General features: G+C 46.3%; 1 protein-coding gene across 1 annotated transcript in view; it reads right to left on the bottom strand.

Annotated features, from left to right (window-relative positions):
• Positions 1–2,969: 2,969 nt before the first annotated feature.
• The window catches only part of HECW1 (HECT, C2 and WW domain containing E3 ubiquitin protein ligase 1), a 253,789-nt gene continuing 242,327 nt past the window's right edge, over positions 2,970–14,431 (bottom strand). Inside the window, exons 24-27 of the mRNA XM_060156217.1 lie at positions 13,766–13,912; positions 12,069–12,183; positions 9,838–10,036; positions 2,970–3,104 (exon numbers count right to left, since the gene is read on the bottom strand). Coding sequence (XP_060012200.1) covers positions 2,993–3,104; positions 9,838–10,036; positions 12,069–12,183; positions 13,766–13,912 — 573 coding nt within the window. The 3' untranslated portion in view covers positions 2,970–2,992. The remainder of the gene's footprint in view (positions 3,105–9,837; positions 10,037–12,068; positions 12,184–13,765; positions 13,913–14,431) is intronic.

Here is a 14,431-nt window from a genome sequence, read left to right as displayed (position 1 = left end):
GCCCGCGCACCTCAACGAAGAGTAGCCCCCGCTCGCCACAACTAGAGAAAGCCCATGTGCAGCAACAAAGACCCAATGCAGTTAAAAATAAAATAAATTTAAAAGAAATAGCTCTAAAAGATCTTGTTTTAGGGAAATAGTGGTTTATAAATGATTAATTTTATACTATGCCTCCATGGAGAAAACTAATACTTTAAGTTAAAAGGAAATTTACACAAGGTAACAAATGGGTGAGATCTATCTTGTCCATTATGAATTATATGATTTGGGGTGGTTTGCACCTCCACCTGGTGAAATTAATAGCACAATCGAGTCCTATAGCTGTTTTGTTATATGTGTGTGTATATATATATATATATATATATATAAAATGTTATACATAATTTAAAAATCAGCCTCATATATGAGGGAATATTAACTGAAGAAACATCATCTGGGACAAAGAGAAATAAAGATTTTTCCATAGCAACTCTCTGTCCTCCTCTTCTCTTTGTTTTCCTTCCTTAGGGATTCTGTGCAAGGCTGTAATGGAAATTGGGACCCTATTAAGCACACTTCACACTTTTTCAGGGACTCTGACACCAGTATGTCTTTCTGGAATTTTATACTTTTATGAAATACTGCTCCTGGATGCTTTGTGGGATATATCTGAGCCATGGCATTGGGTGGGGCAGTGGGAATAAGGAAAAGTTAGTTGAAAATCATTCATGCCCAAGTTTTCCATCTATATGTAACTTCTATGCTACCTTGTTCCTTCTGTATGTGGGAAGAATAGTCATCAGTTAATCTAATTAACAGATTAATTAGATATTTGTGTAAATTGTGAAGCTCCCCGGGAGCAGGTTCCATCTTCGGATCAGCCTTCTCCCTTGTCAATGTTCTAATAGAAGAACTGAAAAGAAGAACGGAATGCTTGAATTGAGTATTTACATACATCTAACACCAAATTCTAAAAACGAAAGATGCCCCCTGTACTAGAGATGCTATTCTATATAGGATGGTGAAACGATTTGCATCACCCTTATGTCCTGATTTCATAAACAACAGCTCCACATGCTGAAATGTGTCCTGAAGTTTGCAGATCCCTCATTCTGTATTATGTAACTTACACATTCCATCATCCTATCTTGGTAAATATTCTTTTTAGACAACAACAAAAGGGCAGATTTCTGTAACATACATATTCCCTGATTGACAACAGGTACACAGCAGCAAGGGGTGCGCACGAGCATTCTAATCCCTGCTAAAGGAAGGTCTCCTTGTACAGTGCAGGAAGCACAATTAACACATTGTCTGGACACAAACCAATATGAACTCTAGACCTGGCTCTGGATGAAATTAACTTTCCCACATTTCTCACATTTCTCCCTTGCTTAATATACTGAAGGACAACAATGTGACATTTCAACAGCTCTTTTCCCAGTGAAGAAAAACACTTTCATTAGTGACATATTTCAGACGACATGATAACAAGGTTAGACAAATAGCAAATGACCATCGTGTTTGGGTTTATGGCAAATGTAATTGAGAGGTTAGGCTGCCCCTGGAGCCTGCAATTGTTGTTCTGAAAACACTACGTTTTCTGAGACATCTCTTTACTGAATGCTAAAAGCAACTGGATCCCTATTTTGACACAAATCAGTGTGCCTTTGGGGAGTTAGGTCTTTGCTCCAGGAGGACCACTATGGAGGAAGGAGATGTATTATATTGCCCTTTGGGGGGTTAGGTCTTGCGCCAGGGATGACTGCTACGGAGGAAGGAGATGTATTATATTGCCCTTGATTCCTAACAAGCACCATCGCTCTCTGCGGCTTCCGACTTAGTGCGGTCCCTGTGGACAATCAGATGTGAAGGAATTTGAACACCCTGATGAAGGAAAAAAAAAAACCATGAAAAAATGAAAACACTATCAAAGTTGAAATAAAAGTTTGTTTGCCAAACAGGTAATTACTTGGCTTGAACAAAAGTCATGAGATTATCAGGACATTTTTCTTCCTCTGGGAAGGAGACCTGTGGCTAGATGGAACAAAGCAAAAGAAAACAGTACAGGAATCAAGTATTCAGACCAACTGAATATGTCCTTCTAATATGCCCTGATGCCCTTCTCCCCTTTCTCCTGTTTGCTTCAACGCGTTCTATACAACACAATGGGGGTAGAAGCCTCGTGGTTTATGCTACATAATGAGATCTCCTTCTTGGACTTGTGCACAAGTTCGTGCTTCTTGGGTGGTGGGTGTTCACGGGGGGTGCACCTCCCCCCCCCAGGACTTCTCTGAACTCAAGTCGAGCCACAATCCCCACAACCATTGGGATGCCCTGTGTTGCATCAGCAGGAGGTGTTTTTCTTATTGTTATTATTGGTTGGAAAGTGTAATTATTATTGGTTGCACCATATGTCTAGGCTAGTTCCAGGTGACGGGACCAATGCCACATACGAATCATGAGTTGAATGTATCAAAATTGTGGTGTTGCCACTGCTGTTTTTGGATGGATTGGATGCCCAGGGAAAAAGCAGAGTGGGAGGAAAAGAAAGAGTTGATCAGCTCCTATTCTGGCGTTTGTTGTTAGAAATTATTAAAAATGGTGGCTCTGCTCAGAAGAGATGGGTGTAGAAAAGCTCGGAATGCTTAATGCTCAAATTTCCCCTTAAATCATAGAAATGGAAGTAAACATTTATTACCATTTGGTCAAGTGTAGCATAACTTGCATTCATATTTCATTGTCAGTAATGGAGGTATGTGGAGATATACACAGACCTTGAGACAGCTGTTTGTTTGTTTGTTTTTAAATATTGCATACAGGCTAGCAGTTCATTGAAAGTAGAGGAGATAAGCCTGAAGGTAAGATCTGAGAAGAAGGCAATGCTTCATGCACAGCTCGTCAATCCTGATTTGGTTTGAAAACGAAAATCATGGAATACCAAAATCAAAGGAGAGTTGATTCAGGGAAAGGGAAAGGATGATGTCACTGGCCAGGAAAAGTTTTGAGTTCCTCATTCAAGTCCAAAGGTGCTGGTTTCTTCTACCGCCGTTAACAGCTTTTCATACAACATGGAGTACGAGGGATAAGGTGGAAGATCCAATCGATTGAAGCACGTGTGTGCCCTGAATGGGGGAGAAAGGCTGGTCAAGGTGTTTGTTTCAATGGTACAACTGGCTTGGCTAGTTCTGTGATCAGTCTGAATCTGTGAATCAAAAGTGAATCTAAAGAGGGTAGAACCATGTTTTAGGACCACCATAACACACTTGCAAACTAAGAAGCACAGCCTTGGGTTTCCCTGGTGGCGCGGTGGTTAAGAATCCGCCTGCTAATGCAGGGCACACGGGTTTGAGCCCTGGTCTGGGAAGTTCCCACATGCCGCAGAGCAACTAAGCCCGTGCGCCACAACTACTGAGCCTGTACTCTAGAGCCCTCGAGCCACAACTACTGAAGCCCGCACGTCTAGAACCCGTGCTCCGCAACAAGAGAAGCCACCGCAATGAGAAGCCTGCGCACCGCAATGAAGAGTAGCCCCTGCTGGCTGCAACTAGAGAAAGCCCGCACGCAGCAACGAAGACCCAATGCAGTCAAAAATAAATAAATAAAATAAATAAATAATTTTAAAAAAATTAAAAAAAAAAGAGAACCACAGCCTTCCAGACAGGAATAGACCAGTTGAAGGACTGGAATATCTAGAAACTGGAGGGGTGGGTTTGCATTTGGAAGCAAACCACGTCATACTAGCACTGCACTAGCAAACCAGCGACATTTTACAACTGAGAGATGACGTTGGATGTGGCCAGCAAAGGAACATAATTAGTATTAGAGGATTATGTTCCCAAGTCTCCTTGCCCAGCTCTGATTTCTGGGCCTCTGTAAACCCTGTGCATTGACCTAGAGGTGCCAACGGATGCCCTGGAACTCTCGAGATCCAATGCCCCATCAAGGCAGGTGTGATGGAGCAATGACAGTCCGACTCCTTTACCATTCATAGTGGGGCCTGCTTAACCTGAAGCAGAGATGCCGCATTTCCAAGAACAGCTGAGCTTGGGGGATAACCCTCCCTGGTTGCCTGTGGCATCCCGGTGCCACCTGCCCTGGGTTCAGCTTATTTGGTCAGGTACTTCATCCTGCGGGCCCATCTGTGTGGGCCAGTGTTTGGCCTAGACAAAGAACGGCTTTCCCCGCTATGTGCCAATGCGTGGACCAGGACCAGATCCTGCTAACCAAGTGAAGAGGGGCAGAAAAATGCCAAGTGTGCTTCTGGAACTGGCTGAGTTAGCCAGGGGCGGGATACGGGCAGACAGCATCTTCTTGGTTTTTTTTTATCTAATCATTTTCACTGTCACTCCCAAGTGGAAATAGTACAGAAAAAACAAATCCTATTTAGAAGATAGCTGGGATCAGATTAATTCTGTAAAAGATAATTTCTGGGAACTGAAAACAGTAGCAAATGGCCCCTCTTCAAGACCTAGTCTGAACACCCAGAGTTTCTTCAAGAGTTGTTCTCGGTCCATTAATCTATAGGCCTGGTTAACTCTTAAATAAATCCTAGTTTGTAATCTAGAATGAATGAACACAATCAAATCACGATTTGATTCCTCATTCCTAAGTCCTCGCCGCTCTCCACGTGTGGTCCTGACAGCACGGAGGACCTGCTTACTTCATTACCTGGGCACTGGACCCACGGCTCCCAGGTGGGCTGGGGTTGTGGACAGAATCTGGAACCAGGGTTCGGAAGACCTCTATTCTGGTCACGGTCCAGCCACTGACTAGCTTTATAACCTTGGGAAACTCAACGAAGCTTCCTGAGCCTCAGTTTTGTCACTTATAAAATGGGATAATAATACACATTCCGTGCACCTCAGAGGGCTGGTGTGAGGACAGCACATAGATGCCTTTCGTAAACCGTGAATCATCATTTAAGCATCAGGGTCGCTTACTAATCATGCGACCACCATTGCAGTCATGACTTTAGGAACTGTGTCACCCACGTGGGGACTTCAGACCCTTGGCCTCTTCCACGTGACTGCAAGCAAATGAATCAGCCTCATCTCGTGTTTGTGAAGTTGATATTTTGGGACTCCACTGGATCTGTTCAGTTGTGTCGTGTCAGATTCCACTCTGTCGGTGTTATTCTAGGGTTCCAGCATTTTGAGATCATTTTGGATGGATTGTGTCCATCACGGTACTATGTGTGATACTTCTAACCTGTGTCATCTACACAGTCGATCTCTCCGTCTCCTCGAGGTTTTCCAAGTTACCGACTAAAACGTGCACCAAGACAGTACCGAAGCCGGTCCTGCTCCTCTGCAGTAGAGACCACTCTAAGCTTGGTTACGAGCAAACGATGGAAAGAGGCAGCACCGCTACCGCGTGCGGCTGTGAGGCCAGTTCTTTAAGTGTGACTCCTTTTCAAGTCATCTTCTTCCACCGCCCAACTACGGCCTCAATCTCTGGACAGCTTCTCACTCTATCACTGCTGAATCTACTCTTTTCCAAGTTTGTCAATGACCTCTCGATTCCCCAATCCAGAGGCACATTTTCTATGCCCACCTCCTCAGGCTGTTTGAAAGCATCTGACAGCTCTTCCTCTGAACATCTCTCTTCCCTTGGCTTTTTTTTTTTTTTTGCGGTACACAGGCCTCTCACTGTTGTGGCCTCTCCCGCTGCGGAGCACAGGCTCCAGACGCGCAGGCTCAGTGGCCATGGCTTACAGGCCCAGCCGCTCCGCGGCATGTGGGATCCTCCCGGAACGGGACACGAACCCACGTCCCCTGCATCGGCAGGCAGACTCTCAACCACTGTGCCACCAGGGAAGCCCTTCCCTTGGCTTCTTGATGGCTTCTCAGTGGCTGTCAGTTTCTCTTAGGGACTCCCAATGGCTCCCTCATGCCTCCTTTGTAGCCCGACAGCCTACAGAGCAGGGCTTCCCACCCGGCACCACTGACACTTTGAGCTTGATGACTCTCCAACGGGAGGGACTGTCCTGTGTCTTGTAGGTGTTTCGCAGCATCCTCGGTCTCTACCTGAGAGAAGCCAGGAGGACTCCTCCCCGACAACCAAAAATGTCTCCAGACATTGCCAAGTGTCCCCTGCGGGGACACAATCACCTCTTTCCTGCCCTCCCCCACTTGAGAACCATCCCTATAGAGTAAGCCAACTACCAACTTAACCAGGCCTCCACCTTCATCCTGGGCTTGGGCTCAGTTTACATCTGCACTGAAGCATGTTTGTGTTAGAATTTTAGTCCTGTTAATCCGCCCATGACTCATACTTCTGTTGCCCCTGGTCCCTACTCTAAATGTAAACCCCTAAGGTTTTCTCCTCTCCTTCATCTTATCTCCATGCTGCCTGTGCTGGGTCTACCCTGACCAGCTCCCGAGTTTTCTTTCCTCCCAAGCCTTTCCTTGTCAAGTTCCTCAGTAAGGAAACTCTCCCACCTCCTGGTCTGGATGTGGCCTCCAAGCTCTGGATGTGGTTCTCAGCACTCAGGAGTGGAGATGGTCACCGTTCACCCTGCTGCATGCTGGGCTGTGGATGGATGAGCGACTTTTCCACTCCCCACTGCCCATTCTACATCATTACTTTTCAATCTTTGATCAAACATTTCTGTTCCTCTGAATCTCATGCCATTTAGATATTTTTTCCCCCAAACTACAGGTTTTGTCTGGCATTTTATGAAATAGGATAGGGTAGGAAATAGTGTATTACCTGCAGGTAATAAGGATGAAGTATTGTTTTGAAGAACATGTGTTTCAGATACACACACACAGGAGTACCTATGCATGTATTGTGTTGGGATGTGAAGGGCCCTTCTCTCTGTGGGCTGTAGTTAAGACACGTTTGACCATCAGTGATCTAGACATACCTTCCATACCTTCTGACCTTCTGGGTAACACATTTATTAAAATCTCTGGTACTTGGCTTAAATACTCTCCATTTTCAGGTCTTCCCACCAGACTGTGTAGCATCTGAGTCCACTTGGTTGGCTGTTCAGTGCCCTGGCCTGCCAGCTCCTTGACCCCAACCTCCATGACCATTTCACCCCTCTTATGCTCCAGCGATGGTGGTTTATGAAGTTTCTTCACCAGGCACTGTAAACTTAGAGCCTAGAAACCTCTACCCTCAGAGTCCTTTGTCCTAATCCCCACACACTCTGGAAAGCACGGACTGATGTATGGTTTTGCTGTGACGCTCCCTCGTCTGGGAGGCCAGCTGCCTTTCTAGAGGGAAGGTCTGAGGAGAATGCAGCTCGTCAGAGCGTGGGTTGCACACGGGGCTCACGGTCTCTGGGGAGCCCCGGGTCACCCCGAGGGTGTTCGGTGCTCCTGCTTGCCTCAGGCTTCTATCACCTGCCATATGGCCAGGCCAGGTCTTTCCGAACTACCATTATTGGAATCCAGAGGTTATTTCTTTCTCTCCACACATAGGTGACACTTTCTAGGTTCTTGGATCATCAGAAAATGCACAAGGGAGACTAGTCGGGGGTTACTACTCAGAGGGTCGTCTTCACTGTCCCCTTAGAGGCATCTCAGCACTTGATTCTTGGGGCCCTTCTGGCCTACGGCGAAGTCCCCGCTTCCCCCAAGAACCCTCTCTGGGATTCGCGGGGCAGCAGCCTTTTTAGGAGCGCCTTGGCCCAGATGTGCTGAGCCTGTTCATACGCCTGACGTCCACCCTATAAGTTCTCTGTGTGGCCTGATAGGATTAATGCACATTTCAAAGCTTCCCAGAGCATATATGTAATTAGACTCAATCTCTGACCCCAAATGACAAAAGCAGTGACTTCCCTTTCCTAAAGAGTAAAACAGACTCCCCAGCAGGTCTTCTCTCCGTGGCCCACCAAACTCTATCAACTGCGTCCCCTGCGAGTGTCGCACTGGACGTCTTGTCCTCCAGGCCAGTTTGGTGATCTTTCCTGAACACAGCTGACCCTTCCCACCCCCAGGCTTTGCTCCTGCTGTGGCTTCGGCCCAGAATCCCCTCCACCCTTCCTTGCCCCTCAGGGCTCCCCTAAATGCCAGCTTCTCTGTGTCATCGTCTCCTGTCAACTCAATCAGGTTTAGGTCTCTGTTCTACAAACTCACAGCATCCTGCTTTTATCTTCCCTTCTTACTGCCCCTCTGATTCCACCTGGAGTCGTAACGACTTACTCTTCCGCTCCGTTCCTCCCTAGACTGTAAGCCCCTCTGGGCAGGTTCATTGCTGTAGCTCAGGCCCTCCTTCAGGTGCACACGGAGGTGCCCACTATGAGAGAATCATCAAATGTGACTCAAATTCACTCCTCTAAAGTAAGAGCAAAATGTTTCCCAAAAACCTCATCCTCCAAATCTATCATTCAACTCGACAAATGGAAATCTTGCCTTTTTAGCCTTATTTTCTTGCCAGACTTCGTTCAGCAGGTTCAGTGCTCAGCAGAGCCATGCAAATGAGCACTGAGGGTCTGCTGATCGAAGTGGGTGAAGCCAGGGCTGAAAAGTGCCCCAACACTTTAGGCTGTTATTAACCAGCTGGGCATGCACTCTGCTTCCTGGGCCTGCTAATACGCACTGTCATCAGGTGAATTATCTCTGGGATGCTAGAAAGTCTAGGAAAGCTAGATGAAAATTATAGTTCAGTCAATCCTTCCACAATAGGGATTTAGCAAAGTGTCTGGGAGGCCACGTAGAAATACAGCTGAATTAAATACGAATCTTCTGTTATAATTAGAAAATATCACAATAGAAGAAAATAATGTGGATCAATCTTATGTTTGCTGAGCGGGTTTTAATACTATAGTACCTACACAGAAGTATCTCTTTAGTGCTCCTTATTTCACTGATGAGGAATATGCTACCCAAAGTGGCACAGAAAGGACGGAGGAAGTGTTGGGATGAAAACTCATGGTGCAGGGAATTCATTCCGTTAAACTGCCTGGAGCCTCCTTTTTTTGCATTATCTTACAATAATTTCATCAATAGCTTACTGTATAGAAGCCACTATAGAGACCGGAGATATACATGTGGTCTTGTCTGCACACATTTTGAAACACAGTAGGAAAAATGCAACATGCACATGCTAACTATTCCAGGGAATATCAAGTGTATCCAGTGCTACGTCATAGTGAGGCTGGGACCTGGGATCCTTTACTGCAGTGCTTGCACCTGGACAAACATCTCCTTGAGCAACAGAATACAAAGAAACTCGAAGGGACTAAAAATAACTGCAGGCACGGGCAGTTAGGGGCAATTATGAACAATAAGATACAAAAAGGCCACAAACCAACTGCCACTTTTGAGATGCCGGGAGCAAAAAGGGGGGACTGTGCGTGATCCCTGCACGCAGCACCACCAAGGGGGTGTGCAGAGCACCGAAGCCCCGCCCCTGGCCCCACCCAGCCATTGGCCTCCACCCTCACGCCATTTAAGGGAACAGCTCACCACCCTGCCTTGGGGGCGAGTCCCAGTAAACCCTTTCCTGAATTTTTCTGGCCTCTTATCAATTTCTGTTGATTAAAGTATCCAAGAACCCGGGTGGGTAACAGGAGAAGTCCAGACACAGTGCTGGCAGGACCACTTTGGACGCTCCCCCAGATGAGGCATTCCTCTTTAAATTAAATTGGGCTACGTAGGACTGACACATGGACCGTGATACCACTAGCCCAAATACCATCAGTCAACAAAAAATCACTAAGAATATGGTCTAAATGCACCTCCCCGAGACTTCTCACCCACACCTTTCACTAATGACTCACAGAACAATACTTTGGGTGGCAGGAAAGAATTCCATCCCAACGGATAAGTGCCCAAGCTCAAATGACAAAGGGTACTTGGCCTTCTTCGGCAGGTTTCCCAAAGGTGGGCAGGAGCTCCATACCTGGGGAGAGATGTAATTTTCCCCCATTTCTCTATGCAAAAACGCCGAAGCCCGTTGCTCCCTCGAAGGGCTGCAAAGCCTTCGTAGGGCACGCTTGACGTCCCCGTGACGAACTGCAGTAATCTGAGTCTCTGCTCGTTGTTGAAACGTTCCACCGCAGCCCAGAACCAGCGGATCACGAGATGCCCATCGTGATAACCTGAGTGGAGCAGGAGGGAGACCGAGAGGATGTGTAGAGGGGAGGAGGGAGTTGGGGGGGGGAGATGAAATACACATCAGGTGTGCCAAGAACTAAACAGCAGCTCTCCATCTGCTGATTTCTCTCGTGATGGCCTTTCGGTAGGTCTAAAACAATTTGTATAACTGACTCCAATTTGAAAACAAAAACCTATTTAGAAAATAGGCACTTTGTAAAAAGGCTGTATGCTGTGAGGGATGTCCTCAGAGATGTTTGCTTTCTATTTAAACAACTGGGACCCCGGGAGTCCTTTTCCTGCCTGATATAAATGTAGACAAGGAGTGACGAGGCCTGGTAGAGATCTTTGGGGTTCCGAAGAGACAAAGCGCTCTACGAATACGGTATTTCCTGGTATTGCCTTTGTTCTGATGTCTTAGCTCTTGGGACCCACATACTGTGGTGCGTCTAGGACTTAAGAAAGGCTGGAGGTGAATGTGAAACTTGGTCAACGGAAGATGCCGGGCTCTCCAAGTGCCCTTGGAGCCGCTGCCCCCAGATCAGCCCTGGGCCGCAAAGAGTTGGGCCCATGGAAGTAGTATGGGGCCTCTCACAGGACAGTAAGGAAACCAAGCTTGGAGCAATCCCTTATGATAAGGTAGATGGTTCCCCACTGACTGCAAATGCACGAAACACTCAAAGATGCAGAAATCTATGCGGACTGGGGCAGAAAGAAGGAAAGCTTCATAAGGGAAGGGAGGTGTGAGTTCGGCATGTGAAGGGCTTGTGGGAGTGCAGGAGGGGAAATCGAGAATGATAAGAATGCGGAATCAATATGCAGGGAACAGCAAGCCGACTAGACCAGCATAGACCAGCACAGGGGTTCTGCTGAGGACTGAAGGGACCTTGCTGGGAACTCAGAGGCCTTAATAGCTAGGCAGAGACACTGTGACTTGACACCTTAGGTCGGTGGCTTTCCTACCAAGCCAGGAAGGGCCTAGTGGTCCCACAGAGGTTTCCTGCTACATGGCTGAGTGTACCAGGGAGACAAGGTAGGCTTAGATGATGGGCCCCTTGTTCACCCTCTATTATATTGATAGGGGTTTCTCTGTAATATTTTACATGAAGAAAGGATTTTCAGCTTAAAGAACGTTCAAAGGTTTCTAAGTAATAAGGAGCTTGATTGTTTTGTGGGGCGGGAAATGCCCTGATCAAAATAAATGTTTCAGGAAGGCTGGTACGGCAGCGTGAAGGTGAATAGCTAGGAGGGGTCAGACATTAGATTTGGAGAGATGACAGTGAGAACCGTGTTGCAGCAAACCAGGATTGATGTGAAGAGGGCTTCACTTCTACAGGGAGCAGCACACCCTTTCCTGCCAGCAAACGACCCAGCTCTGGAGATGGCCCGTGGACGGTGGCGTTCTCTGGAACGCACCTCCACCGAGTTATGCCAGAGACGACCAGCAGGGATTACTGTCACCCAAAGGAAAGTCTAGGTTGGAAGCTGGTGGAAGGCATGGACCAGAGCCTACTTTGCACACGTACTGAAGTAAGGCCAAGTTTTTTGTAACCTTCAAAAAGTGATATTATTTTATATTTATATTATCACTACATATGGAATATATATATGAACAGTATTCAGCCGTAAAAGGGAATGCAGTAGTGAATCATACTACAACGTGAACAAACCTTACTAAGTGAAAGAAGCTGGACCCCAAGGCCACATACAGTATCATTCTATTTACATGAGGTATCCGGCACTGGTACATCCACAGAGACAGAAGGCACACTGAGGTTTGCTGGGGTGGGAGGTTGGGGGAGAAAGGGGGAGTAACTGCTTCCTGGGTCCAGGGTTTCCTTTGAGAATGAGGAAAACGTTTTAGAATTAGCTAGAGGGGATGGTTGCACCACACTGTGAGTGCGCTAAACGCCACCACGTTGTTCCCTTTAAAATGATTAATTTCATGTTATGTCAGTTTCACCTCAATAACATTTGTTAAGAAGTGAGGGACTGTGTCTCTGAGAGCTGATCCATCAACAAGCCCGGCTCGCTCACCTCCCCGGTACTCAGCGTTGTTCCGCCAGTCGACCAGGTCGATCTCCGCCGTGCCCGCGATCACCAGCTCCAGCTCCCTGGCATCGAACACGGAGACCAGCCTCGAGTCCACCACCTGAAATCCACATTAGGCCTCAGCCTCCAGGCTCAACCTCCTGGAGAGGTTACATTCATGATTATTTCTGTGGGTTAAGCTGGGAGGCTGACCATTGTTTACACCTTTTTCCCCCAATGTGCTATCGTGTTTAAGTTCAGAATCATGAGCATTTTGAGACACTACCCCTTCATGAGCTGGGAACTCAAAAAGGGTCTGCTGCTTTTCACTACTGTGATAGTCCCTCTCGGAATGACGTTATGAATAAGCCTGACTTGACCTTCCAGTGTCACATTTAAGTTTCCAAATAACATTGCCTTCTGAAGGCAAAAAGTCCAAGTCCCTGGACTCCTCTCCTCTACATAAAGGGATCCTCTCCTCTACATAAAACTAGGACTTATTTCCTAGGAATGGACGTTATATATTAAAATGACTGTCTTTTCCTTCCTTTCTCCCCTTACTTCCTGAATTCCTCCTTCAAAGATCCGGGAAGATCTGCTTGGTTAGTGTTCTAAGCTCCGGCTTTACATCTTGTTGCCAAATATATCAGGTACAACTGAACACCTGCAGTGGGTACCTCCTTTAATCAAACCAGTGGACCAGCCAGTCACCCACGCTGTTCTCCATCACAGCAGCAAAGAAAACCTTCCAACACCCAAACCCTTGTTTCTAAATTGCAAAAGTTTAACCATGTCAATTTTTGGTGCATACAAAGGCTAGCAGTTGTCACTGTCCTTTTTTTTTTTTAATTACTATTGATCTCTGATGCTTTTTTTAAAAAACTTTTTTTAATTGAATGAAAGATTCTTTAAATTCTATAGTGCTTTAGAATTTTCAAAAGTTTCACACACGTGATTTCATACAATCCCATAATACGTCACTGTCCTCCTGATTTACCATCTCAGCATGGATCACGTGGTACAAAGTGACACTAGGAGCATATCTCCTTTTATTGTGTTTTGCTTTATTGCATTCTACAGATACTGCGTTTTTTTTTACAAATTGAAGGTTTGGGACAACCCTGCATCATCAGATGATGGTTAGTTTTTTCAGTAATAAAGTATTTTTTCAATAAGTTATGTACATTGTTTTTTCTAGACATAATGCTATTGCACACTTAATACACTACAGTATAGTGTAAACATAACTCTTATAAGCACTAGGAAACCGAACAATTCACGTGAGTCGCTTTATCGTGACATCGGCTTTATTGCCATGGTCTGGAACTAAACCTGCAGTATCTCCGAGGTCTGCCTGTGTAAGAAAATAAAAATCAAGCGAGAGCAGACAAGGCCCTCCACTTCATTTCACTCATTTTTATTTCACTGAGTGAAAGGAGATGCAACACGCACATGTCTTGGCAGGAGGTGTCGTGTGTTTTCACAGGTGGCACAGCAGGGCCACACCAATGCCAGTTTTGTGAGAACACGAGAGCTGGGTTTCCCAGAGAACTCTGACCCCTCACCCTCTACCCCCAGGAGGCCCTCTTTGCACGCTGGTGAGTAGAGCTGAGCCCTCTTCCTGCCTTGCTTGTCCTCTCCCTTCTCCTAACAAGCTGTGTCGGGGGTGAAGGCCTGGCATGCCTGCCGAGCCTGGGTCTCACCTCGTAGAAGCCCCGGACCAGGGCCTCGGTCTGCTGCACCGCTCCGCGCTCCACCCGCCACCTCACCATCCTCTCGATGTACTCTTTCTTGTTCTTTTCTGTCACTTGGGTGTTCGCTCCTCCAGACTTTAACTCCCTCTCCGTTACCTTGAGGGGAAACAAAGATCATGATGCTTGTTGACTCAGCTTATCTTGCAGTGAGACAGATCGATTTTAGGAGGATGAACTCTTTGCAAAAAGTCGTCTTCACAAGCATTTGGCATCATTACTTTCTTGCTTCTTTTTCCTTTCCTGGAAGTTACTAGAAAGGTTCTGGTTGTTCTAAGCAGATACTTCAGTACCTTCGAAGCATTTTTGTTTTATAAAGAGAAAATGTGTTTCTTTAACTCAAGAGGCTTAATGGAAATAAAAGAAAAATGCCCCTGGTTGTCCCTAAATGGACTGGAATGTCCTTATCCTATAGTCACATACTTGATTGCCCCAAATCCCAATTAGATCAAATTCTTAACAGCCAAATTCTTCCCCAACCACAGCAGATCATTGGCAGGAAAACAGTGGAGGGTGGGAGGATACTTTTGCACCCAGGTATAAGAGTGGCTGAAGAGTGACAGCCTGACCTTGAGAAAGGAAACAGAGATTGAAGTTGCCACGTAGTATGAAGATGCA

This window comes from Lagenorhynchus albirostris, chromosome 8 (assembly GCF_949774975.1).
Source record: "Lagenorhynchus albirostris chromosome 8, mLagAlb1.1, whole genome shotgun sequence".
In the NCBI taxonomy this organism is placed as follows: Eukaryota; Metazoa; Chordata; class Mammalia; order Artiodactyla; family Delphinidae; genus Lagenorhynchus; species Lagenorhynchus albirostris.
Note: the sequence above shows the minus strand (reverse complement) of the source record. Positions and strands in the feature narration are given on the sequence as shown.